Genomic DNA, 26,649 nt, shown 5'->3' on the forward strand with positions numbered 1-26,649 from the left:
CTGCTTGCTTGCTATTGTTCAAGGGTTGTTTTGTGGAAGGTGCGAGCGTTGTGCACAGTTTATTTTTGGCAAAATGAATAATGTTGCCATTGATCTGGGTCCGAGCTGACTATGCCTCCTCGGGCAGAAGTTCTTAGCTTCAGGTTGTTTCCTTCTTGCACGCTCTGTTCAGATTGCAGCGTGGAGCCGGTGGTTCAGCTCTACCCGGCACTCTATTAATATGCACAACATGACCGGTTTCGGGGGAAGGTTATTAGAATGCTGGTTTGTATCCTCCAGTGAATGAAATGATGTGTGATTATGAAGTCATCAGGCATGGACCAGTAAGGCTCGAGAGAGCCTCCCCCCCAGGTCCTGGGGGTGCCATTGATTGGTGACCATGTGTTTGTGCCCGATAGACTGTGAAATGGTGTGTTGCTACACGGCTGTGTTGCACCTGCGCCCCACCGAGGTGATTGATTGGTTTGGTCATGTGGAATGTTCCCATCTGGTCTGCAGTAATGTGTTTTTTTTTTGTTGGGTGGGTTTTTTTTTTTTTTTTCCCCTTCCTTCCTCTTCTCTCCCGTTTCCCCTTCATCTGCAAATCGTGAGCGCTGGCTGGGTAGTTAGAGCAGGCAGTTGCAAAAGGCAGTGCAAGTCTTTGCCTTGAGAACAAAGTGGGGCTGCTGCAAGTGCAGCAAGCGCTGTTTTCGTTTCTGCTAAAAGATCAGATAGTCTGCGGTGTGCTCATGAGCAGCTTTGGGACATCTATCATTTTTTTTAAAGACTGGGGGAGGGTCGGGATACGACAGCCAAGCCCCAAAACCTACGTGTTACTCGGCAGATTTCTTACTGTTTTTACAAAAGTGCTCCGCTATTGTAATTAGATTACCCAAGTAGCAGTGCATGTGGAAGATCTTATTTAACCTCAGAAAAGTAGTAGTTTATTTATTGAAAACTACTGATGTTGCACTTTACATGCCAAGAAATTATTTTAGTTCCTTTAAAAAAAATTCTATAGTTACATTGGGCGGTCTTGTTTGATATTTCTTAATCTCACTCCTTTTTCATAATTGATCTATTCATTCCACTTAATGACTAATTACATATCAGAGCACATCATCAGCAGCATTCATCATTGTAGAATGTAATAATCAATGACATTTCAACAAAGGAAAAAATAAATATGCAAATAAGGACTCATTAACATTTGCATGAGCTGTTTGAATAATCACGTTGCTGACAAGGCTGTAATTAACAGAAATTGATGCTGAGTTCAGTATTTGATAGTGTGTTTTCTCAGCGTTTTATTGTTGTCACTGCGGGGGCTGGAATGAAGTTCTGCTCTACTTGTACCTTGACTTAGGCTTGATGTGATGGGTTGTGCCAGGTAGCAGAGGCTTCTGGGAGTCCTTAATTCATCTGTGACCTACACTTAATGCATAGAAAGATATTTTACTTAAATTACCATATTGTTAATGAAGGACTGTTAAATTCTTGGTAATTACACAACAACTGAAGGCAAACCTTCTCTCCAAAGTCAGAAAAACTAAAAATTATTCAATTTTTTTTTTTAATTGAGAATCTCTTACATGGATCAGGCACTTTGAAACTATAGGATTTCTTATTTGCATTGAAAATGAGGTATTGATGTAGGGATGTCTTTGTGGTCTCTTTTTGTTTGTTTCCTGTTAATCTGGCACAGTGTATCAGTGTCAGGAGGCTTGAGCTTTATTGTAATTGAAAATCACTTGCTAAGGAAAATGTTGTGTAATTATGAAATGTACAGTCTCTCTCTCTCTGTCTCCCCCCCTCCCTTTTTATTACTGCAACTTTACTCCCCGCCACCCCCTGCCCCCCAGCTTCCTCTTTTTGTCATGGATATCAACTAAAATGCACAAAACACAATAAAGCTGTTTATGTCAGTTTTTTTGGATGACTGTAAGTGCTGATTATAACAAGTTTAAGGAATTTCCTTTGTTGAGCGTGTACCCACGCCATATGGCTCAACATGGAACATTAACTTGACAGGGATAATGGATTGTGGTATATGGAGACAATTTTGCCTGCAGCTTCGCTATAACTCATTCTGGTTGGGGATCACAAGTTTATAATATAGGATGCAGCAAACATCCAGATGGATTTACTTTACATAAAAGGCTTGCATTTCTTTTTATTTCCTGCCTGTAATTGGAAAAAAAAGACTTTTAAAAAAAGAATTAAAAAGTAGTAAACAAAGAATGGGTCTTATTCAGGGAAGAAAAATCTCAGTGAAACTGTGTATATATGTGGCTGAATTGTTTTGGAGATGCTGAAACATAGGTGAAGTGTTGTTACTTATACACGCATACTTATACAAGATTTTTTCAAATAATATCTCAAGTGGTTTCACTTTTCAAAATATTTCAGTATAGCTCCAGTTCTAGAAATACATAATGTTCTAGGATAGTGTGGAAAAAGCTATTTGAAACAAATCTCTGATTTTTACTTAATGACCTTTTTTATCATAAGCAAAATGACCACTTAACTAGCATTCTGATGCTTTGGTAATGCTCTGATGGTACACTGTTTTCTTTTAGGAAAAAAATAATCCTTACAAGCTTTTTGTAAGGTAAGGAAGTAAAATACTGCTGAAATAGTTTAATTTGTTTACTTCAGTGGTTGCCTGATATATAATGGGAGGTGTCCAAATGTCTTAGAGTGTAACAAAAGTCAGTGTAAATCTAATGCATCCTACTGAATGATCTGCGTGCCCAAGGTAAGTCCTAATTTTACAAATACTTCTACATCTAAGAGACTTTAAGCACGCATAATCCCATTAAGCACGTATATAGCTGTTTGAAGGATCAGGGCCATAAAACCATATTTAGGATTTCAAATAGAGCTACATGAGATGGCTTCAGCATTCCTGTGCATTTGTGATTGCATTATACTCCAAATAAAATAGGGTGCTTTGCTATCTGAAAAGCAGACATCTTTTAGATACCAGTTTTGGAGATTCTTTTAAAATACTAGTTTTCTGAGACTCTGGAAATCTTGACCTTCCTTATCCAACATAGCTGCTGTAATTTTATTTTTTTTTTTTTATTCTTTGAACCACTATCACATGGATATGAATTTGTTAATTTTTTTAATTAGCTCTTGAGGTAAGTACCTGAGCAGATGGAGAAGACATGGTTCATGGTTGGGGAAGAGGGATACTGGTTGTGATTGTAATAGATACTGTTTGTCTGTCTAGTCTCCCTCCCCCATTGCTGACTTCATAGGTTGACATCCCAATTTAGCATCTCTAATCATTTTCCAAAGTTTCAGAAAGTAAACAGCTAGAAAGAATCTGCTTTTGAGAAGGGAGCAATAAAAAGGATCACTATTGACCTATGAAGAATCTGCGTTAGCTTAAGGTAGGGGGTTTCTTTCAGGTTTTTATGCTGCAAATTGTACTTTTAAAAAGTTCTCTGGGTTCATTCATCTTCCCCCTGCATTCCAGGCTGTATGTGTGATAATCACAGCCAGGTGGGAATTTACTATGGACTTAAGGACATTGTTGCTTGTGTTCTTACTGTGAAGTCCCTTATTTGCTACTGCCATTGCAGTTGCAAAAAGACCGTCTCAGGAAAACCCATGATATATCTTTAATGTTTTCAATAAAACTTGCTCTGTATTTGAAGTAGAGGAAGAACAACATCGTATCTAGTATGCCAGTCAGCTGGTGGATCTCTCTGATATATCATCCGCTGTTTGGGAAACACTAGGATAGGGAAGTGTGCACCAGTGTTGCAATAAACTTGAAGAATTTAAATCTGTAGATAAGAAAATTCTCCCCAGGAACTGTAAGGGGAGTTGACTATTTCTACCATCTTCTGGAATTTTTGGCTTCAGAAGGAAAATAAGAGTCAAAACCCCAGAAAACACTTAATAAAATTGAAATTTTTAAGGTAGCATTTGTGTCCTGTATCGGCATTCACCTGACCAACCAAGGAACTTCTGCAGGACTGTATTTGCAAAATAATGTTCTTCCTAGGTTACAGTGATGACTACCTGCAACATAGATTACACTCCAGTTAATAGTATTCTGTGAATGTGTAAGTGCTGCATTGGCAATAAGCTGCTTTTTTTTTTTGTGTGTGTGTGTGTGGTTTTTATTTGGCTTCTGGAAAAGCTACAAAAAGCAGGCTTTACTTTTTTTCTGATCTTGTAATCTGTAGTGGCCTGTGGGGAGCACACTGATGATCCAGTCTTGTTAATGGCTTAGTGGAAGGATGTTATAAAAGTCCAGTAGGTTGTCAGTAGAAAGGCCATCAATAGAAATTTATTAAGAGTAATGCTTGAAAGCGAATTCCACTGGCCTCTGACAGTAAGCCGCTGTAAAACTCTTTGATCCTGAAGGGTCTGCTGAATCTCAAGTTGAAGTCAGTGGTTTAGGTGTAAAGAGCAATGAATTTTTTATTTTTGTTTTGCTAATGATTTATTAATAAATATTGCTGCAGTCTTTGGATTAGTGCTTTTTCTTTATTGAGCTGTATTTTAAAGGAATTTGGTTGGAAGGGAAGCCTTGTTCCATTATGGTATAAGGAAATGTCTTTAGGTTATATTTCCCATCTGATTATTTTTGTAATGATGTAGACACTTCTTACAACATTATAGATATGTTTGATTGCTACATAGGTGAATAGCCCAGTCTTCAGCATGGTTAGAGTACATGAAAACAGGAGGGGGAGCTCTCGCCACAGCAGCAGCTGGGCCGAGTGGGGAGCAGTGCAATAGAATCATAGAATCGTTTAGGTTGGAAAAGACCTTTAAGATTGGTAACCGCAGAGGCAGGAGGTGCTGCAATAGCTACAGAGTAAAAGCGGCACCCTGAGAGAGCTGAAAATGGGCCACCAACTCCCCTCCACTTCAAACTCTTCTTGGAAAGTTATTTTCGTATTTCAGTAGTTAAATGTGGATGTTTGTCTCCTTTCTTGTCCTTAAACACGTGTGTGCTGTGAGCCAGGACTTTGTTTCTTTGCTTGGAGAGGGTGTATTATTACAATATTTTATGTCAAAAAGAGAAATGGATTTAAGTCTCTGTAATTTAAAGAAATCAGTTACTAGCTTAAAGTAGCACTTCCCTTAAGTTGCGAATTGGTTATTTTTGACATGTTACATTTTCAGTATTTTCAGAAATTTTGCCTAAATTTCTTAAAAACCACATTAAGAGTAGACTGAGATGATGCATCTTTCTTTGTCAGATTTCTCTGTAATCAGTGTGCAGTCCACCAATATTCTCGTAAGTGTATAGTTTAAATTATATGAGCAGTCCCTGCTGAATTTAGTTAATTTGTATACTTCTAAGTACATATGTGCTTAGTTGCTTTAGTGAATTGATACCTAAAAATGCTTCTAATAAATGCGGAGTATTGTTTAGGTCTTGTTTTCAACGTGGCTTTTAGAATCAGACCAATGTGATTAAGTCAAGGTGCGTGTAACAGCGGTGTGCTGACCAGTGTGAAAAGGTGAGTGACCATGTACTTAAGCTGAATCTCAAACAGATGAAAAGGTAGCCAATATGGGGCAGGATTAAATTATTATCTAATCAGAATCTTACATTTTCCCCTAAAGCAGAAGACTGTCTCTCATGATATCCTTTGTTCTAAAGAGAGGTGTGCGCTTTAATGCTCCTTTTGGGGAGAGAAGCAGCACTGAAAGCTGAGTGCTGTTCCTTGTCTCTGAATTGCCATGTGTTCCCCTTTTACCAGTTTTAAAATGGTCCCCGTATTACTTCAACAACTCACTTGAAGCAAGTGAGTTGGAATTGTAACAGGGAGCAAAGTTTGAAATTCTTTGGCCAAAAATTTCTTCATAACTGTGGGGGCAAATGCTACTGTTAACCGAGTCTTGTTTCTGGTTATGTACTTTGTTCAGTAATTTGGAAGACTTTGCATTAGTATCATTACTTGAAGAACTGAATAACTTTTTATTTCAAGGCAGAACACCAGCAGGGTTTGAAATGTTTGAGTTTGGCAAGAAAGGGCTTGTCTGTAAAACAATGAAATTGCGTTGGGGAAATACAGTGCCTCTGTTCAACTGAGGCGGGCTGAGGTACACTGTGAGCTGTTGGGAGCTGCAGCTGCATTTACCATCAAACACTGAGTTGGTGCGGATGAATGTTTTGTTTTTAGTGTCATGGAAACTGTGAGCCAAAGAATGGATATTCTATTCATCTGGGAAAATAGCAGTTCACTGCATAAAACATCAGTTGCTTCCAAGCAGTTCTTAAAATAGACTTTGTGAATATAACCCTAAAAGTAAAAGTGCAACAATTTAAATCACCTCAGTGCCGCTTTGTTTTTCTATTAGAATATACATGTGAATTAAATTAACATAGAAGTAGTGAGAGTTTTAAGACACAACTGTAGCATGGAAGGTACCCCTATAATGATTTCATGTTTTACTTTACTGCGCAATTTTTAATCTAAAAACGGAGAGGTCCAGACGTTTCAATAGCGGTCTTAATCCTTTTTATTACCTTTCTTCAAATGTTTGCTCCAAGCAGAGTAGTTTTGGTCATCATTCAGTATCATTTACTGTTTCATACAGCATTGCAGTGAGTTTTACAATTTTTTGCTGAGACCAGGTATCCAAGAGAGTGCTCTCACAGGCAGAGAAGGAAAGATAGTAAGGAAAAAATAGTGTGGGGTTTTTTTAAATGCATGAGTATTTTTGCAGAGCTAGTATGTAAAGAATAATTAATTAAGGGAGTTAATTCAGTTGAATTGGAAAGCAAATTTATTTGTTTTGCTTACATTTTTTTGTTGGGGAATAAATAAGTATGAGATCTGAGTGTAAGAAGTAAAAAGAAACCAATAGAGAAATATATATATATAAAGTCATTGCCCCTCGGGGGGGGTGGGGGGGGGGAAGGAAGCTGAGAAAAGAAATTGGAGGAGCAGAAGTTATTTGACCTGAGTGATAAGAAGTTGGAGGGAAAATTGCCAGTTGCAGGATTTCAGAATCCAGGATTCTGGAATGGATGTGATACCAATTAAAAGAAGGGATGCATCATTGTGAGGCCTCCTTCAATGTCCAGTGACAGTGTCTTCCTGTTGACTGTACTGCTCTCTAGCTTAGCGTTGGTTGGTTGGTTAGTGTGTGTTTGTTTGGTGGAGGGTTTCTTTTTGGTTTGTTTTAATTGGGGGACCCAAAATCGGATGTGATATTTTAGACCTGGTGTAACGAGTGCTGAACAAGGGTGGATAACCACTCCCCTCCACCTGCTGTCTCACATGCAGCTTGCCTTTCAAGACCTCAGCAGACTTCATCCCCACCTGCACTGCTGCAAGTGGCTAGTCTACCCCAGGTGTGGGACTTTACATTTGTTATGCCTGAATTTTATGAGGTTCCTGTTGGCCCAGTCATCTAGATTGCCTACATTCCTCTGAATGGTGTTCCTGCCTTCAAGCATAGTAACTGCATCTCCCAAATTGGGGTCTTTTGCAAACTTTTTAGGGTGCACTCTGCCTTCTCCTTCAGGCTAGTGATAAAGACATTAAGCAGGACAGGTTCCATATACGCTGTACAGTTGGTAATGACAAAATTACAGATGCAGGGAGACTGATGAAAACATAAATTTAGGTTGCAAAGCAACTGTATGAGAAGTAAAATAGGTGCTTGAGATGCTGAGACTTAGATGAGTAACTCAAGAGAGAGCAGGATCAAGAAAAGTCTTTATAAGTGTTTATGACTGTTTAATATCAAGGAGTAATGTGTAGTTGAGAGCTTACAGCAGAGATAAGGGCTAGATATGAAATGGAAAAGTGTCTCTGAAATTAATCCTAGTTTGTGTATAAAAGGCTTCTATAATAATATGCAAGCTCCGCAGTTCCCATTGTGTAGTGCAGGGAATTGAATTACAAGCAGGTAAAATAGATAAAAAGATAGAAAACCCACATGGCTTTTACTCTCACTCTTTAATACCATTTAGGCTTAGAAGGAAGATTTTCACTTTACAACACTTTCAGGTACCATAACCACATGTTCCTAACCCCAAGGTAGAAGACATTTGGGTTTTCCTGTTCAATGCCTGGGGAGATTCCCTGTGGGATTTGCAAAGGCTGGTGTCCCTCTGGCTGAGCTGCTGAGGCTGGCCAACAGGAAAGGTTAGGATAATAGTGGACCACAGAAAGTTTCCATAGCTGCCACCCTCCTACCATGGACAAATCTGGTTAAAGAACAGGAGGTTGCAGGGCCTTGTCTCAATCCTGCAGGCATCTTTTTGCACTTGGCTGAATAAAAAGGCAGCTTGCTTCCTTACGTGCCGTTCAGAACACTCCAGATCAGTGACCTGTCTTCAGTTGTTTCAATCTGCCAACAAGCTCTGAATTTCCAGTAACACATTTAGACTGTCACGTTGATGATTTTAAAAAAAAAAAGAAAAAAAAAAAGAATAAATCTAGGGGCAAGGTTTGAATCATATTGATATCGCTGAAAAATATTCAGTGATGATCCTCTGTTTACAGTTGCATTTTAAAACCTTGTCTGGTGCCTGGCTTTTACTCTCTTAATGCATGATTATTTTAAAAGAGTAATTAGATTATTCCTTTAAATTATTCTTTTAGAAGTCATCCATTTTTTTTGGTCAAAGTATTTTATCATATCAATGCACATAGCTTACAAAAATCTGCTACATTTATGGTGTACTCTGCAAGCTTACAGTGTAAAAAGACACCTTTCCCACAAATTCAGGTTGACTAGCATTGTCATTAACCTACCTAATCCTTTATTGATAAAATTCCATTTTGGTGATTTCATTATTTATGATTTGCTATCAGAGGAATAAGTTATTTGGGTAATCCTATTCACTTGTTTTAAATATTGTACAAAATGAACTTTCTTCCAGAGATCTTGCACTTCCTGAGTATTGTAAGACTAAAAACCAGTGTTAATATCCGAGAGAACTCCCTGGTTTATATATATTAAAAAGATTTTTCTTTAATCCTTTTGGAGTCAGGTTATCTAGACCTGCTGAGAAAAAAAGTGCAGAATGTTACCAATTGCTTTTACATCTTCCTTGCTGTTGAAATAGAAAATATTTCATTGTTCTTATTCACGTTATCATTTCTATAAAATAATTGACAATATTGCCATGAGTATTCCTTTTGTTCTTAACATGCTGAGGAAAAGGGTTTTCCTTACCTGCTTTAGGTCATTTAGGTCATTATGGTGATACCTCTGGGAAGCATGGGTAGCCAAGCAGAGAGGTAGTATTTATTGATATATGAAGTTTTATTCTTTAGTTCATTGAACAGCACACCACATTCCTTGGTGGTTTTAAATTCGAGGCTTACATTCACCTTGACTATGTCTGAACCTGGGACATTATTGTTAATGTTTCTTCAGCCATGTTCCCATGACTGTTAGGATCTCTTCTGAAGACCTTTTTTTCTTTCTCTATCAAGAATGCCCCTTGTCTCACCTCCCAAAATAAACAGTGAACACATGTTTTCCTTTGCAACTCTGTTGTTGTTGTTGTTGTTGTTGTTGTTGTTTTGGGGTTTTTGGGTTTTGGAGGGGTTTTTTTTAATATAACTTAAACAGTGTTCATCCTTCAGGTGCCTTGGCAGTAAGGTATCAGTGTTTCCATAAATGTCTGGAGACGGGGGGTGCCTACAGATGAGGGGATGGTTTAGAGATCTCTACATTTTTTGAGTGTTTTTTTAGTAGATAAGTTCGTTCTCTGTGTAGCTCCAATACCAGTTTGCCTTTCTGCAACACTGTGATGTTCTCTTCTGCAGTTATCTTCAATGTTTCTGGGCTTGGTAGGATTGCTTTCAATTTCTGGACAGTCTAAAGTCCCTTACTGTAAATACTGGTTATGTACTGAAATAAGAGCACCTATTTTAAGCTCTTAGCATTTTAGGTGCTTTGTATTAATTGAGACTATCTAGCTATTCTTTATGGGGTTTTTGTTTCACCTTCTTTTGGCTTGGTGTGTTTGCATATAGTTCGTGTGAATAATTAGGAGTTTTCAGCCCCCAAGCAGGAGATGGCTCCTTTCATGCAATGTCTTGTGAGGATTTCCCCTCCTGTTTTAACAGATAATTTGTTTACTCTGCAGCACCTGCAGAAATTGTTCTCTTGAAGCAGTAATACTGGGAAAACACTTAACATGTTGGTTTTGTTTTCTTCTGAAATCTGTTTTAGCATCTAATGGGTGTTTGGGGTTTGGTTTTCTTTATTTTGTTTTGGGTTGGGTTTGTTTGGGTTTTTTGTTTTGGGGCTGGGTTTTTTTTTTTTTTTTTCAGTTTAGCAGCTACTGCTAGTCTGGAGACCAGTTTCAGAATACCTGATTTACAAACTTCTATCTCAGTGCAATTGGAATGGCTGTATTGCCTGTGAAGGGTGAAGCTTGAATAAGTTATGCAAGTTGTCCAAATAAGAACTGTCAAAACTTTTATACAGCAGAGTACTATTGTATGCATTTGCCAGTTGCCTTATGGAAGATGTTTATAAATGCTTGTGGTGTTTGTACCTGTGTTTATATAGAGAATGGGTAAGGAGGAATCTTGCTTTGTTGACAAAGCTGGCTTTTCAAGTTTAATGAGAATTAATAGGTCTTGGATGGTGAGAGGAATTGTAGATACCTACAGAAGTAACTATTTTTAAGTCTTTATATAATTTCATATATATATAGGTAAAGTAATTTAGCAATTTGTAGTCAGTAGTGTCACCAAAATAATCTTTTAATCGGAAACAGGTGTAGCATTTTGTTGTAAAGTGTGGATTCTCTATTCATTTCCAATTATAAAATCCTCTTGACTTTAGACTTAAGAATGTACTTGATGTTCAAAGTCACTGATGGAAGCTGAGTAATTTTTGTCCTTAGATCTGAGATGAATTCCACACCAGGAGAGCAAGGGATGCTTTTCAAGTTAGTTGTAAGTAGCAACCTTGTTAGTTGCTTAAACATTTTAACTAAATCCCTTGGGGATGAGATGAGGGATAGGCAAAGGGAGAAATGTTTTAATAGACAAAGTGAAGACACTTGGATACTCTAGGAGTACATGGGCTGGGTAGGTGAGGTGGGTAAATGCATGTGATAAAATGCCTTCATCACCACTGTGGAATGTGTGTGTATTCATATGCGTACTCAGTTTGGTTATTGTCTTCTGGATATTATACATCCCTATAATGAAATATACATTATATTTCCCTCATTTTTAGTATGTTTTTAGTGTAGTAATTTTTAGTGTGTTTCTCCCAGTGATGTTCGGTCTGTGCATAGCACACCTTAATGGGTTAATAGAGTGGTAATATTATTTATGGTAAGGTTAGCCTAGGGTAGGCATAGTAGTGGAGAATTAAAACTAAATACACTAAACAGCTATTCAGGAATTATTTGGGTTGCAGATACTTGCTCACATATGCTTGGGCGAGGAGGAGAAGAAAGTTCGTTCTTCGTTTAAGAGGCTTGTACACTCTCTTTCCCCCTTGCCTTCAGTTACTCGTGTGCATCTTCCTGCCAGAGACTTCAGTCCCTTTTAGCCTTGCAAACATTTGATTTGTTATTCAGCACAGTATAAGCCTGGTAAGTGGAGGGACAGGAATAGTACTGAGGAAGGAGCCTTCATGGATCGGCCACTGATGGAATAGAAATGTTGTCAGTTTGGCAGGAGCGTATAAATTACAAGTTCATAGGGTCAATCCAAATATAATGTGGAATTTAGTCCACCCTTACCTTCTGTGTATCTGAAGTACATAAGAGCATTAATAAATTGTTTTTATAGCACAAGATCTGTGCAGTACTCTGCAAACTGACAAAATATTCCATCTTTTCTTAGAAGTACTTACAAATCAATGGGATGAAAGTGTCAAAGGCATGTCTTTGGGAAGCAGGTTCTTTAATACCACTTTGCACACTGACATTATTTCTTTTTAAAATATTGCATTAAAGAATTTGTGAGAAATCCCTTGACTTCTGTGTTTAACGTCTTAATAAATGTACTCTTGAGTTTTATTGCCTGGTCAGTTCAATCAGTAGAAGTCTTACAGTGAAAGACATCTGCAAATGCCCACACGACTGTAAGTAGAAAAGAACTTCTGAACTTTTCTAATCTTTGGAAAGCACAATGAAAAAAAATTTTTTTCCTAGGTGATCCCGCCCAAATGTCAGCAAAAGCAATAATTTAGTATTTGCTGTCTAAAGCATTGCTCCTGTATTGCAACAGTTATAATGGGAAGTTGATTCCAGGTAATTCCAGCTTTGGAATTTCCACATTTTGGATCACTTAGATATGAAAACCAGTTGTTACTCCAAATAAGACATATAAGTAACAGAACTGGATAGCAGAAGTATAATGATATCTTACAAATGAGAATTTACAGCATGGAGAATGCTAGGAGATTTCTGGCAGGCCTGAGACTGGACGCTTTTAAATCCCATAAATCTCATTCAAAATCATAACCTTTTACTTCTTGCAGATTCTTAGAGTTGTTCTGTAGGATCATGGTCTTTCAAAATTTTGATGAAAGAAAGGAGTAGGGGGCAAATCAGAAGTATTAAAACCAAGCTTTGCTAAACCTTTTCTTCTCCCGTGTGGGAAAATTTTAGAAGATGTCACAATATGGGCAGGGGGGTAAAGAATCTAAAACAATGTATTTTTTTCCACTAGTCATAGTCTGTACATACCATTTCCTTATCCATTCTTCAAGAACATGTAGGCCAACATTCTTATGATTACCTGTATAGACAGCATTGCTGATCATCACTTGGGCATGGCATTCCTGGTTAAATATGTTTGTGGGGTTTTTTTTCTTCTGTTCTGTTACTTTATTACAAAATTTTCCAGTAATATTATTTAGTTATGTATGAATTATTAATCTTAAGGTTCAAAATTTGTATTAGGAGTTTGCAGGCAATTCATATTATGTAGATTTGACTGCTTTATTAAAAGGTAAGACAGTGCGGCTGAGTTTGCAAGACTTTGAGTGTTATTGATTGGGAAGCTGCTTGCAGTCAGTAGAAGACTGAGCTAAGATAGAGCGTATGAGATAAAGGGCTAGGTTAGGAAAGTGATTACAACTGGGGACCTGCTAATCACTGACCTCTGTAGGGATCCTGTAGTTTATCACTAATCTCACTTGCACTTGGCATTTTCCTGTGTTGCTGCTTCATTGTTCATAGCCAAGTGAGTAATTTGGCTTGGATGAGCAGGAGGAGGGTGCTGCAAGTCCAGCAGCTGCACTTGTTGGCACTGGCTTGTTAAACATCCTCAGTGTAGCCAGCAGTGTGCTTGGCACACATTAGCCAATAATACTTAAACAAATTGTTGTGAAGAGAATAGGAGGTCATTTGTTTTAAGCACTTTCTTCAAATTGTGTTGCTTCAGATCTCGGTTTAATTTTCATGAGTTTTGGTCATAAGTATTATAAGGAAAAATGTGTGTAATATTTTTATATGTATTCACAATTATACACGTGTGTATTATGTACCTTTAAAATATTAAAGATAAGATTGTAGGTATAAGACAGATATTAAAACTCTGACTGCCTCTATTAATGAGTAGGCCTATACAGCAGTAGAATAGGAAGAAATTATTCTTCTGGTGCTGTGGGAAATGTCTAGATATGTAGTAAAACTTTTATGGCCACATATGTCAGTCAGTCTTGCCTCTAAGAAGCCAGCACACCAAATCGTAGGAGCAGGGCTGGTTTTGTGTTTTAATCAAATGTCAGTTTTTTTCAACATACTGAATAATTGCTGAAAAATAATTTTTAACACCAACAAAATTAAAAAAATAAGGAGTGGACCTGTACTGGAGGCAGCAAGGATGTTATTCTATAAACTTTGCATGGTTTCTTTCTACTTTGTGGTAAGTTGGAAAGTGATATTAAGAGTTGTAGAAAAATGTTTACTTTGAATGTTTTTCTTGCATCATCGGTATGCACCTGTCAGTATAGCTTTTGCAGCTTGTTGCTTCTTATATTGGATCTGCATATGAAAAATTATCTGAATGTATTAATTGTGTGGGTAACAAAGACACGTACTTTGTTGCTGGATACTTTGCTACTGGATGTGGAGGGGGAAAAAGCAGTATAAAAATTGATTTCTAGCCAAATCTATCAACACCAGTTTAATAACTTTAAGAGAAAAAAAAAATCCTCAAAGGTGTCAACAATGTTTTGTTATAAACTGACTTTTGGGTAGGCTATCTGTTGTGACCGGTTAACAGCATTATCAGTGATGAAATTATGATTAGGAACTGTAAAACATGCTTCAAGACTCACTGAAAGATGATTCTCTGTACAAGTAGGGCAGACATACTTCATGTCTGACAAACAGAGCAGCTGCCAGCTGTGGTCACTATGGTATTCATACTGGGTGATAAACATTGCTTCATTGAAAAATGCTGGCGCTTTCCATATTGCCAACCAAATAAATTCTTAGCAATGCATAGAAAGATCTTTACTCTGTAAAGGGTTAATTCTGTGGGAACTGAAGTAATTTTTTGCAGAGTTATGTTCTGTCATTCTCTCATAAACCAAGCATAATCTAGAAGCAGTGGGAAAAGGCTGTTTTACTACTGGCAGGCATTTATAGCACATTCACTGAAGTAGTCCTTCACTGAGTTAATGTAGTGCTGTTTTCGGCTCACTATCACTTTGCATCTTGCTGTTTCAGTTCATTCTGTGTTAAGAGTATTTAGGCTGCACAGCTGTTACACAGATAGATTTATTATGGAATACAATTCCATTTGTGGTATTCAAAAGCTGTATAAAGTTGTGAGCATATCACATTTAGACAAGCAATGGCAAGAGAAAAATAATTATTTACTAAATGCCTATTAATGTTTGAATTGGTACAGAATGCATCAAGGTTTTAAGTTTATGAAGTTAGGAAATACTTGTGGTTCAAAATGCTTAGTGGGATTTTTTTTTTTTTTGTTGCATAGTGCTTGGGCTTTAAGCCCGTTAGGTAGTGATTAGGTCATTGAAGTTTTTTTTGATGAAAACACATGAAACTTACTTAAAAATACAAACTCATTCCAAGTTTTTAAAAGATTTAAATGCCTTGTGAGTTGATCTATGCAGATTTAAGATTTCTGTATGTAACCAACTCAATTATTTTTAAATATCCGTTGCTTTAGTTCATATCTGGTTGGAAGACAAAACTCTGGGACATAGAGCCACCAATATGTAACCTGAAGAAAAGTTTACCATGATGCTACTTTGTAAGCAAGGCATAGATTTTGCTTCTAAAATGACAGCACATAACTTTTGAAACGTGAGTTAGGAGGTACGTGATAAAGGTGATCAAGGAGCTGATGATTCACGGTAGCCTTGTGTAGGAAGCCCTGCTGCAGAGGTCTGATGGGAATTGTTGGGGCTGAGAAAACTGGCTAAAGTTGCTTTACCTCTCATGAATATCTTGTGAAAATAAAATAGGATCTGAAGAGGAAATAAATTTCATTTGGGCATTACTTTACCTTCCCAGCTGGTAAGTCTACACACTACCTTACAGCCATGTTTACACAAACCTGTGCAAATGAAAACGTTCAATGAGGATTTTGTCATTTAATAGTGTTTTTGCATACCCCTCTCCTTCTTTCAATTAATGTCAGGTGCTGTAGTGAGTTTCCTCATGTCCCCTTAATGATGAGCATTAATGTTTCTTCTGAATTTCCAGCTATAATGAAAAAGATACTATTGCTATCTGTGTAGTGAGCACTGACTGAGACAAGACCCTCTTGAGAGAGGGTGGAGAGGATATGAACAGGCAGAGGGTATAATATACTTAACAGCAAATCTTGTGGGGTAAACCTGCAAGACATTTCAGGGTCTGCTTTGGCTTTCAGTGTCACTGGATTTTTAAAGTTTGCGTGCTCATAAACATTGGTACTCCACTAAGTTTGTTTTTTACAGTAGCTTCTACATTTTTATGCTCTTCTGTCAATCTGTAGAGAATCTGAATAATTAAGAAAGGGTTTTGATAAGCTAAAAACCACCAAAGGGATTCTGCTTTGATATATTTGGCTATGTGTTTGAACTTTATTGGATGCCAGAGACTGCCCATGCATTGATCAGACATTACATATGGAACCTACCTGTTTGTTAAACCAATGAGGAAGTGTCATCTTCTCAAACTTGACATTACCCACCTTTCAAGTACTTGACTCACTCACTATATGGAGTAGTTGCTAAGTATTTTCTCTTTCTATTGAAAAGTAAACACTACCTCTGACTTTTGCTTACAAGGCTTTAAATAGTGAGAATAGCATCATGCCTAGACTGGAGCAGCTGAAGTGTGTTGAAATGACAACAGGCAATTTGTAGTCAATAACCTTTCACTCTTCCATTGTGTTGATAGTGAAACCATCCTGTGATAGTGCCGGACAGCACGATGCTGTGAAACCTTTTTGATCATAGAATCATAGAATGCTTTTGGTTGGAAGGGACCTTTAGAGGTCATCCAGCCCAACCCCCCTGCAGTCAGCAGGGACAGCTTTAACCAGATCAGGTTGCTCAGAGCCCCATCCAACCTGACCTGGAATGTTGCCAGGGATGGGACCTCCACTACCTCTCTGGGCAACCTGTTCCAGTGCTTCACCACCCTCATTGTAAAAAGTTTCTTCCTTATGTCTAGTCTAAATCTGTTTTTCTTTAGTTTAAAACCATTACTCCTTGTCCTGTCACAACAGGCCTTGCTAAAAAGATTGTCCCCATCCTTCCTGTAGGCCCCCTTTAAGTACTGGAAGGTCGCAATCAGGTCTCCCCGCAGCCTTCTCTTCTCCAGGCTGAACAACCCCAACTCTCTCAGCCTGGCCTCGTAGGAGAGGTGCTCCAGCCCTCGGATCATTTTTGTGGCCCTCCTCTGGACCTGCTCCAACAGGTCCATGTCCTTCTTGTGCTGAGGGCCCCAGAGCTGGACGCAGTACTCCAGGTGAGGTCTCACCAGAGCAGAGTAGAGGGGCAGAATCACCTCCCTCGACCTGCTGGCCACGCTTCTTTTGATGCAGCCCAAGATATGGCTGGCTTTCTGGGCTGCAAGTGCACATTGCCGGCTCATGTCCAGCTTTTCATCCACCAGTACCCCCAAGTCCTTCTGTGCAGGGCTGCTCTCAATCCCTTCATCCCCCAACCTGTACTGATACCGGGGGTTACCCCGTCCCAGGTGCAGGACCTTGCCTTTGGCCTTGTTGAACCTCATGAGGTCACACAGGCCCACCTCTCCAGCTTGTCCAGGTCCCTTTGGATGACATCTTGTCCTTCTGGCATGTCAACAGCACCACTCAGCTTGCTATCGTCTGCAAACTTGCTGAGGGTGCACTCAATCCCACTCGATGTAGTATCAGTGAAGCTTCAGGGGCTGTTGATGGAGTCCTTTCTCTTCTCTCCTGAACACTGCAACAGATGTGCTCTAGTGGTGTCTGGGACAGCTCACCTTCTCTCTCCCATCCTTGTGCTATGCAGATGTGAAGATCATGTTGCTAGCACAGTGCTCCAGTCTTGCAAAAGGGACAACAGGGTGCGGTTCCACAGTACAAGAGAGAACCAGGAACAGGATTTGAGTGTGGGCTCAAAGTGTGTTTCTGTAGTGTGTGCCTGCTAATTTTTGTTGCTGTTGTTTAAAAATGTGTACCTTTACATTGTGACACTATTGCAGGTTTAAGAGTCCTATCTAAGTGCTTGCACTGGGAATGTGTTTTGGAGACTCTCTCTGTGAAAGACACCGCCTTGTACTTGTTCCTAGGTCGCTTTCCAAACCCTTCATTGAAAAGCTTAGCCATTTGAACACAGGTTAAATGTTAATTCTTAATAAATATTTAGGCAGTGCAGCTTCAGGCAGCCTTGACTTTTCTCAATCGTTTCTTAGAACCAAATTTAGTATAGATTGGGCTATTCTAGTCAGCTTTTTTCCTTTAGTATGAACCTGCCAAACTTTTTAGGTGATAACATTTAAATAACATGATTTTATGCATTCTTATCTAGCAATTTCTTGCTTGCTACACAAACCATAATTTAAATCATAATTTTTCTAGTCTCTGTAATTGACTCTTGTACAAATATTTGTTTTAAAGCCTGCCTGGAATACTGCATACTTCAGTTGAAGTTGTTTATCATGTGATATAAGATTCTCATTTTCTGGAAAGAAAATGCTGAGTCTGGTTTAATATGAACAGCATGATTCATCCTACTTCATACAATTTTGCATGCTAGGTATTTTATTTTCTTGGTGCCCAATAGTTGTTAGAGGCAAATTGCTTCAGCAGAAAAATGCTAACTTTTTTCCTTCCTTTGTTACAGCAGAGCTGCCATTTTTCAAGCAAACTATTGTTGACCAGATTACCTGTAGTTATCGAGATGATAACCTTGCAGAGATGTTGTCCTAAGAGATTCAAACTTCCTCTTCCTCTCCACTTAGACAAGATGCGTTTTTTTAAATGAACAATAAGCAAACTTTAGTTTTTCCTCTTATGAAATGACATTTAGGGATTTTTGGTGGTTAGAGAGAAAATTTGAAAAATCAAAGGAAGTCCTGTTCTAAAGTGCAATTGCAATAGCATGGAGCTATTTATCACTGAAATGGGAATGTGTAAGAGGCTACTTTTTCTTCTTATGAGGACTGGATGACACACGCATTGTTTAGAAAAGGGAATGCCTAGTTGAGCAAGATGACATTCATTTTCAAGCAGATAGGTATCATGGTTTATTAATGCTTACCTTTGGGTAAGACTCTGAGTGGTGTTACAGGGTGTTTCTTAGTTCTGTGTCATAATTAGGACAGGCATATGCACTTGGTGTTTTCTGTTTTGCACATACTTGATGGCTGACTCTTGACATTGTTCAGCAGAGAATTCAAGATTTTTTTTTTAAAGTGTTGATTGATAAACTTCTGAGCCCTACTGGAGAAATTTCACACTGAGTTTTAATACACAGACATGCCAGTTTGGTGGTATAACTAACAAATACAGCACTACGTAGTTTTTGTGGAATTGACAAATATATTGCTAGTGTCTGGTGACCTCAGATAGCAACATCAGAGGGCAGCCACTCTGCAGAAGGCACTATATTCAGTATGTGCTACCTACAGGCAAATACCGCATATATGGCAGAAGAGTCTGTTTTGCTCTACTGACCAGTTGTATTGCTTGAGTTTTGTACCTGACTGGAAAGTACATGAAACAAAAGGATTTTTAAGGATTTAAGGGGTGAGTGTCAAGAGCTGAATGATTCAGCTATGGTGTGGGTTTTCTTGTTGCTCTGAATTGAATTTTTGGTTCACTTTTCATGTGGTTTCGTTGGTTTTATTTTACTGCTTAGTATATTCATCACCTAAGCTGATACCAGCTATGTGTTAGTTTCATGTGGGAAGGAGAAATGTCTAAAAGTGTCTCTACCTTTGCTCATTGATAATGGAAGTGAAGCTGGACCTTTGCCCTTTTTATTTAAACACACCGTTTGGGATATTTCATAACAATAAAAAATTGCAGTAGTCCTTTTTAACTGATCGGTTATGTAAGAAATGAAATTAGGTAAGTATGTCATCTATTACAGTAGTGCTGTTTGAGTGTCTTAAACGCAGATGTATAAAAGCCTACTTTTATTTGTGCAACTTAATTTTTGTAAATTTACTATGATGCTAGCAAGCTTTCTGAATTGCATGTATAAGGACAACTGATGCAGATATCTAGCAGATGTTTTTAAAAAGAACCTAATTTCAAATGTCTTTCTTTTATAGGAAAAACCTCAGATAGAGGTCCATTTCCATTGTATGGTAGAGATACGGGGTTACCAGGCTGTCAAGTAAGTATAGTGATGATTGAAAGCAAATGGAATAATCTGAACTAAAATTTAGTTTTAAGTTACTTGAATGTGTTAGGCTACCAAACACAATAAACAAGAATGTGTTCCACAATTTGCAGAATCAATTTTCTGGGTTCTGTGTGGTCAAATTGCCTTGCACTTACATATATCCACTTAGAGGAGATACTTTTGCTATGTGCAAACTGCTGAATATAGTCCATTAGTTAACTGTTACTCCCAGCGGAGATCATGTGCATTTTTTAAGGAAAACAGTGTTACTAGGCTTTCAATTTTTAACAGTTGGGTTATCCAGTGTAATACTGTATTATTTTGTGGGTTTGATGATGTGTTTTTTAATTAAGAAAAATTTCTTTTTATGCCTGTAAATCTTAACTTTAGAGTGAGGATTTCTTCTGTGTTATTTCTAATGAGCCACATAAAGAATACTCTGTTGATCATTGTTTAAAAGTCTGTTTTGAATGTATAGGAAGCTTGAATGTTTAAAAAGTATAATTAGCATTTGATTATACTCAGTACTTGTTGACAAAGATTTAAAGAACTAATATATTATGGTTTTAATTCTGGGAAAATAATTTGTTATGCTTGTTTTCTCAAAGAGGATTTCTTTTTTTAAATTTTACTGTAAGTAGACTATTTGCTTTGAACTGGTATTTTCAGGAACATCTCTCTTCTGGAGGATAAAACTTAGCATACAGGTTTGAAATCTTGGTTTTGAGTCTTTTTAGTAGTAGTTTGGGAAGTGTGAATGGGCAGCACCATGTGGCAATGCAGTCCTAACATCGCTTCCCCTATTAAGAAAGGATCATTCTCACAGCCTTTACTGCTTCTCTGCAACACAGATGTGATGAACAAAGACCCATTTGTAACTGTATGGGTGAGCTTTCAGTAAGGTTCTCAGAAAAAGCAGTATACCTCTTTAAGTTCAAGTTATGGGCTTCACATTATTGCCAGTCTAGACAGTAAAACATTGTATTAGTGTTATTACTATTGTTCAAATAACCCTGTATGTACTGTATTTAAATATAATAATTTAAACTTGACATTAGTTTGGAAGCAAATTAATTTCCACGTTACTCTTTCATTAAGTTAATGTTCTGTATTGGAAAATGGGTTTATGTTAACTTTGCATAAAATTCTGTTTTGCTTTGCAGTAATGAGTACAATTTCTGTTGTTTGGCTTCTCACTGAGGAAAATGCTTTTGTATCTCCTAATTGTTTATATCTAGTGCCATTTAATATTAATTTTTACATGTAGCTGTTTTAAAGCCAAAATCTTATACATATTTGTTTCTATTAACATCACTTCTAATTCTGTTTATTCCTTTGATATGTTTCCTACTGTTTCCTCTCCCACAGTTTCTTCTTTCTTAAACATTTTTAGTATATGGGGAAAATATTATTGTAGGTAAATCTGTTTTGTTTTTATATTCAGGATAATGGAAAATGATCACAGAGTTAACTTTCAATTAAATTTTAATACAGTTTAAATTTTTGTGATAAGTTACAGTTTGTACTTTAATTCGGTCTTATCAGTTAAATCTGACAGTTTGAAATAATTTGCTAATTTGGAACATGGTGGGATTTCTGAATCTTTTGGGGTTTTTTTAATATTTTTCATAAATTCATGGCAGTGCCTGAAATACAGCTCTCATTGTAGCTACAGTGTTTGAAAGCAATCATAGAGAAGGTCGAAAGCAATCCTCAGAGGTCATTTTGACAATCCGAATGAAGAATCAGCAACATTGTCCCTGACAGATGCTCATATAGTCAGTTCTTAAAAACCTCTGGAGATGGAGGAGACTGCATGACCACACTGGGTTTTGTTTTCCATTACTTAAACATACTTACTCTTAAAAAGTTTCCCTGATGTCTTATCTAAATATCATTGTAATTAAAGCATCTGACTCTTGTCTTACAGACAGTGGACATGGCGAAGAGTCTGTTCTCTTTTAAGTCTGTAGAGGCTGTAAATCCAGTAAATGATTAAGATGATAAGGGTCCTTAGAAAAGATAAGACATAAAAGGAGTTAATTTTTACATTGGTGTGTATAGTGTAGGTATATTTTTAATAGTAGATATTTAAGAGGGTCTACCTTAGATCGAAATATTGGTAGAAAAGCTTATGCTCTGCTCTAGATGTTGTCCAGTAGGTTCACAATCCTAGGGAATTTCAGTGTTTTAAACTAGGTAATGTATCTCATCTAAGGCTTTACCATTATGGCAAAAAGAAATTTCCTGGATCTTTCTGACAATACCGTTAATTTTTTGCTGTGTGGCATTTGCCTTTTTCATAACAAATATCCAATCTTTGATACTTGTTTGATTGGTGATGATCTAAAATTTCCCAATACCTTCTTCTGGTGATGCTGGCCAGCTTGTCATTCCTCAGCCTATATTTTTCAGTTTACAGGTTCTATATGCAAAAATGTATTTACTTCTTAACATGTTTCTTCTACCCTCTCTACATTTGTCAGTGCAATTTTGAATTCCAGGCTGGCACTGCGTTTGTAGATCCTTCTGGGTTATTTGCTTTGTGAATTTAGTAAATGTGATCTTCATTTTTCATCCAAGTCGCTAATTAAGAGGTGGAATGATGCCCAAAACAGATGCCTGCAAAGTCTCAGTTAATACATTCACCCAGAGTTGATCATGAACTCCCAGCTACTGTTTTTTAAACAGCTACCCTCTGTATTCAGCAGCAGTTTTAGTTGTTCTTGGTTCCTTAGTTCACCTGTGAAATGTGAAAGTAGTAAAAGCCTTATTAAAACACCTCTTATGCTATCTGAGGAGAAAGTGAAATTGGTTTTACATAGCTTATTCCAGCTGAATCTATATCACTTCTTCATTATCTTCTGGCATTTGCAGTCTGTTTCTTCCAGTATTCTTCCAAAAAATGAAATGTAAATTGTTGAGGAATTACAAGCCACTGCTTTTGTTCCTCCCTGAAACAAACCAACCAACCCCATTCTTTTTTAGTCTCTCCACTCTCTCCAAACCATGAGTTTTCAAAGACAGTGGCTAAGGTTTCTGAAATTGCAAGAATGGCAAGAGCTTCTGAGTATCTTAATGGGTACAGATGAATTGAAAATACCTAACTTCTCCAAATACTCTCTAACCTGTTCTTTTACCAAGGTTCTTTCTGTATGTCATTGGTGTAAATGGTATTAATAACCTGGTGTGGATGTGTCATGAGTTTTAATTTTTACTTCCTATTAAGTTTACAGAGGGCTGGAATGAAAATTTTCAAGACCACTGTAAACTGAAATGCTTAAGACTCTTACTATTGCTTCTCAGCCTTTACTGAAAATGATCTAAGCAGTGATTTGTATGGACTGTTAGCTCCCTACAGGCTTTACATTTAGCATGATTGATTTTCAATGTAGCTTAAAAATCTAAGCAACTTAGGTAAAGGAATGTGATTCAGGTGTAACATTTAGTCACAAGAATGTAAATATGGCTAATTTATGAATATTTTGCCAAACAGAAAGTTGATAATTTCAGGTTTTATTTCCATCAGGTGCTTTAAGCAAGCCAAAAAGGAGCATTCTAGAGTATAGCACTTTGCACTGGGCCCATTCATGCAAATAACAGTGTCGAATAAGGTAGCTGCATTTGTCTTAAGCTGTGTTTTTTGTGTGGTTTGGTGTTAATAAGGTTAATGGTGTATATGTGTGTGCTACATTCAAACCTGTGCTTGTCTAGTGCTTTGCAATCAAGTTCTGAATCCTCTTCCTTTTTTGGCTTTATTTGTACTTTAATACATACTCTTTCTCCTTCTGACAGGTCTTCACTATATTATGCATGTTTCCAACTCTTATTGCCTTTTTTGTCTTCCTGATGTTTCATAGAGTATATAGGCTCTCAAATGAATGGGTAAGATGACAAATTGAGGCTTACGCAGAGCTGGTTTTGACAAATGTCAAAAACTTTTACCTGGACAAAGAATTGATAGCTTTTAGAAGAAATGTAAAAACTGTGTTTTGCTATCAGAATGAAATGCAATGCTACGTGGCTTGACAGAACATCTCCATTGGTGTCTTCGAATTGGGGGACGGGGAGCGGTTTGTGATTTTTTTGTGGGATTCCACCATTCCTGTTGGCTGTGTAATTGGAGATTTGGGAAGGGCATCTTTTCACAAATCTTAAATCGGATATAGATGAAGTTTTCAGAAAGCTTCTTGTGATAAAAAGGGTTTTCTTTACATTTGTGTAATTTAATACTGAAAACTGTAGCTTACGTAAAAGAAACAAGATTAGACTTCAGATATTGAATGCATGACTCCCATTTCCAGTATCATCGAAAAGGTACCCAGCTGTCACTGCACATTGCTTTGACAGGTCTGATCTCTAAGAAAGCCGGGAATCGGCACTATTTTCAAAGTGAAATTGAGATAAATGTGCAATACATGTGTAGCTTTTAGACTAATTCTTCTAATTGTTTCTGTGGGCCTCCACAGAACCTAACTTTATTCCCATGAGCCTGTAAGTGCCCCAGCTAATTGGTGGAGAGAGGGAGGGGGATGCTCCTTTTGCCTAACAGTGCCTGTTCTCATGCGGATGGCAAAGTCTGTCTCTCCCCACTGTCATCACTAGGCTGAAGATAGTAAATTATTTGTGACTATCCCCTTAATGTTTCTGTGTTTTCATGCATGGTTGTTTAGAATTAAATAGACATTATGGATTTTTTGACGTGTGGAGATAACACATTTACCCTCCCTTCATAATAATTTCAAGTCCGCATACTATCCCACGTGCAAGAAAGGAGATAAAATTGAGTGCTAAATGTAGTGGATGCTAGGCAGGAACTAAAGAGGCATTCACCAGTTTTTGTTTAAAGTGTAACCTTTCTATAAAGAGACGTATCTTATTTTACTTTATTTTTCTAACTCTCTAATCTGTATGTTCTAGATGATGATGGGACACTTTAAATGTTATAAAACAATTCAGAAAAAAGTTTAATTGATAAATTTGTAGAATACCTGATTGCTGGAAGGAGCTATGGATTATATTTACTAAATACACTTCAGTTAGTCTAGGTAAAATTACATATAAAATACTGCATAAAATATATATCATGTGCTATTTAGTGGTATATAGATATATACACTATATATATACTATATATTTCAGGCAGTAAGAAATATACAGCACTACATAGCATACGAAGGATTTATATGATACTGTATATACTATATATCTTATTTAGTAGTGGCAGATGGATTTTTAGCTAATTTCTGCTGCTGTTATTATATAAGTTTTGTGCATATGGGTAATAAATAAGGCTGCTTCAGAATCTTTATTTTTTGGAGAAAGAAAAAAAGAATCCAATAGAAACCTGGTCCATCAATGTTTTCAGCAATATTGCTACACCATTTCCCCTTCAATAGCCATCAGCCCTGCTATTGCTGTGAAGCTAATGTGAGGTGACTCATTTAGCAGCATATTATTGCATCATTGCAACATGATGTAAGGCACATCAGGCGTTATTAAATTAGCCTGAAATTTGCAGTATAACAGTAACATTTTATGCACATTAGCACCATACTTAGTGCTCCTTATGGGAATACCCTTTGAATAAACATATTAAGACATAATTTCAGACAACTTTTCAGGATTTACCAATTTCTTCTTTGTCAGGGAAAAAATATATATGCTTAACTGGAATATTACGACAGATGTAGTGGTCTTTGTGCATCTTCCGAGCATATTTTGTGTTTCTTAAATTACTTTAAATGTATGCTGTTACTTGCGTAGTACCTTGGAGGAAAAAATTAGCTGAGTTCTCACTGATTGTTAAAGTAAGGTGGAACAAACTCATCCATCTTCCACCTTTGCTATGATTCAACATAGAAACATCGTCCTCATTTGGGTGCCAGTCAGAGAAAGCTAGATTTGTGTATGCCTGACTCACTTCTGCTGAAAAATATTACAGAATTTAACACAGTATAGGTATTGAGCAACTGGAATTTATACTGTTGGCTTTTTAGCAAAAATTTGTGACCTTTGTCTGTTTATTGACTTAAGAATAACTTTCTTTACAATTTAATGTGGAACTTAAAGGTTGTTGTCTGCAAACTTAGCAATGTATTAAAGAATAAGTTTACAAGCATGAAAAACTGTATTTATTAGCTGTTACATCCTTCACAGACTAAAGTTTGCTTTATTTTGTGCAAAAAAATTAAGTTGCTTCTTAACAAACACGCTAGAAGAACTTTGAAATAAACCCAAAAAATGCCTTTAGCACCAATTTCTTGGGCAATTTAACAGATGATCACTTTGGCAAAAGAAACGTTTGCAAGTGTGTGTTACTTTGCCTTTGCATAGTCAGTAATTTGCCTCTTTCAAATTTAAAAAGGCTTTAAAGCAGTTTGAGCAGAATGCAAATCTAAAGAACAGTCATGCAATGCTGGGGAAGTAGTATCTCAGAGCATAGTCTAACAGCTATCTCACAGGTGAAGAAGTGTAATAAAAGTAGAAATCCAGAAATTTGAGTTGTCTAGGGAGAACATAAGAGCTCGCTCATATTGTGCATAAGGAAAAATGGCAACTTTTTCATCTTGGTGGTGAGGAATATGCAAGCAAGAGTGAAAACAAGTATCCATAGTAGGATGTAGAAACCAGCTTGCTGCATAGAGAAAAATTAATAGAACTGAATAACACCAACTTAAAAGTATTTTTAATATGTTCATAAACTGCATAATTGTAACATATGTATACAGTATAATGGAGAAGATTAACTGATTTTATTTTTTTAGTAAAGCATAAGGTAACATTAAACAGCTGGAAGAATAAGCATACAGACAAAAATGTGAATGTTAGGAGGTAAGAGTGTATAAAAATGTATGTGGGAAGCAGAAATGAGATGTG

The 26,649-nt window shown here is 37.2% G+C and overlaps 1 protein-coding gene across 6 annotated transcripts in view; it reads left to right on the top strand.

Annotated features, from left to right (window-relative positions):
* TCF12 (transcription factor 12) overlaps positions 1 to 26,649 on the top strand; it is a 177,216-nt gene that overhangs the window by 82,814 nt on the left and 67,753 nt on the right. For all 6 annotated transcript variants that reach the window (XM_075713958.1, XM_075713956.1, XM_075713957.1 and 3 more), the window contains exon 6: positions 19,697 to 19,761. In XM_075713958.1, coding sequence (XP_075570073.1) covers positions 19,697 to 19,761 — 65 coding nt within the window. The remainder of the gene's footprint in view (positions 1 to 19,696; positions 19,762 to 26,649) is intronic.

This window comes from Pelecanus crispus, chromosome 7 (assembly GCF_030463565.1).
Source record: "Pelecanus crispus isolate bPelCri1 chromosome 7, bPelCri1.pri, whole genome shotgun sequence".
Classification (NCBI taxonomy): Eukaryota; Metazoa; Chordata; class Aves; order Pelecaniformes; family Pelecanidae; genus Pelecanus; species Pelecanus crispus.